This window comes from Nestor notabilis, unplaced genomic scaffold (genome assembly GCF_000696875.1).
Source record: "Nestor notabilis isolate BGI_N333 unplaced genomic scaffold, ASM69687v1 scaffold18831, whole genome shotgun sequence".
Taxonomy (NCBI): domain Eukaryota; kingdom Metazoa; phylum Chordata; class Aves; order Psittaciformes; family Psittacidae; genus Nestor; species Nestor notabilis.
In genome coordinates, this window is record NW_009915359.1 from 1 (window position 1) to 722 (window position 722).

Here is a 722-nt window from a genome sequence, read left to right on the forward strand (position 1 = left end):
CTGGCTGGAAGGAGAGGGGATGAGGGGTAACAGGGGACATGGGGATGGCACGATGGGAAGGGGAGGGACAGGTTTTGGGGTGATGGCATAGAGCTGATGCTGTGCCAGCACCACAACCAGGCGGAGCAGGGGAGCAGCAGTGCCACCGGTACCTCTCCGAAGGAGGATGGGGTCAGACCATCTCGTCTCTGCTTTAGGGCCGTGGCAGCCCATCACTAGGAACTTCACCCTGTGGGATGGGAATGGCAGAGGCACCAGGGCAGGATGCACACACAGAATCATGGAGTCACAGGATGGTTTGGGTTGGAAGGGACCTTAAAGCTCATCCAGTTCTAGGGCTGCAGAATTAAACGCTACCTGGGGGAGGCGCAGAGTCCCCACCTGAAGGTCCCTCCCCAGCATCCTTGTAGCCCCCTCCAGACACTGAAGCTGCTCTGAGGTCCCCACGCAGCTTCTCTTCTCCAGGCTGAACAACTCCAATGTTCTCATTGGGGAGCCAATGACAACAGCCCCCATTGTTCTCATCCACCCTGGACGGGGAATTATCCGGGGCAGGATTTGGGGGTCCCATCCTGCTGGCCTCACCTGTATGGCCCTGGGGAGGGCAGGGGCCCATTGCAGGGCTCCTGTGCCCCGCATTCCGTGTCCCCCCCAACGCGCAGCAGGGCCGGGCTCGGTGCTGAGCAGGCGAACGCACGGACCGGCGTCTCCAGCGTCCTGTA

At 61.2% G+C, this 722-nt stretch overlaps 1 protein-coding gene across 1 annotated transcript in view; it reads right to left on the minus strand.

Moving 5' to 3' along the window:
- Positions 1–152: 152 nt before the first annotated feature.
- Positions 153–722, minus strand: part of LOC104413185 (uroplakin-3b-like) — a gene marked incomplete at its 3' end in the record, with an annotated part of 905 nt that continues 335 nt past the window's right edge. The window contains exons 2-3 of the mRNA XM_010024110.1: positions 586–717; positions 153–229 (exon numbers count right to left, since the gene is read on the minus strand). Coding sequence (XP_010022412.1) covers positions 153–229; positions 586–717 — 209 coding nt within the window. The remainder of the gene's footprint in view (positions 230–585; positions 718–722) is intronic.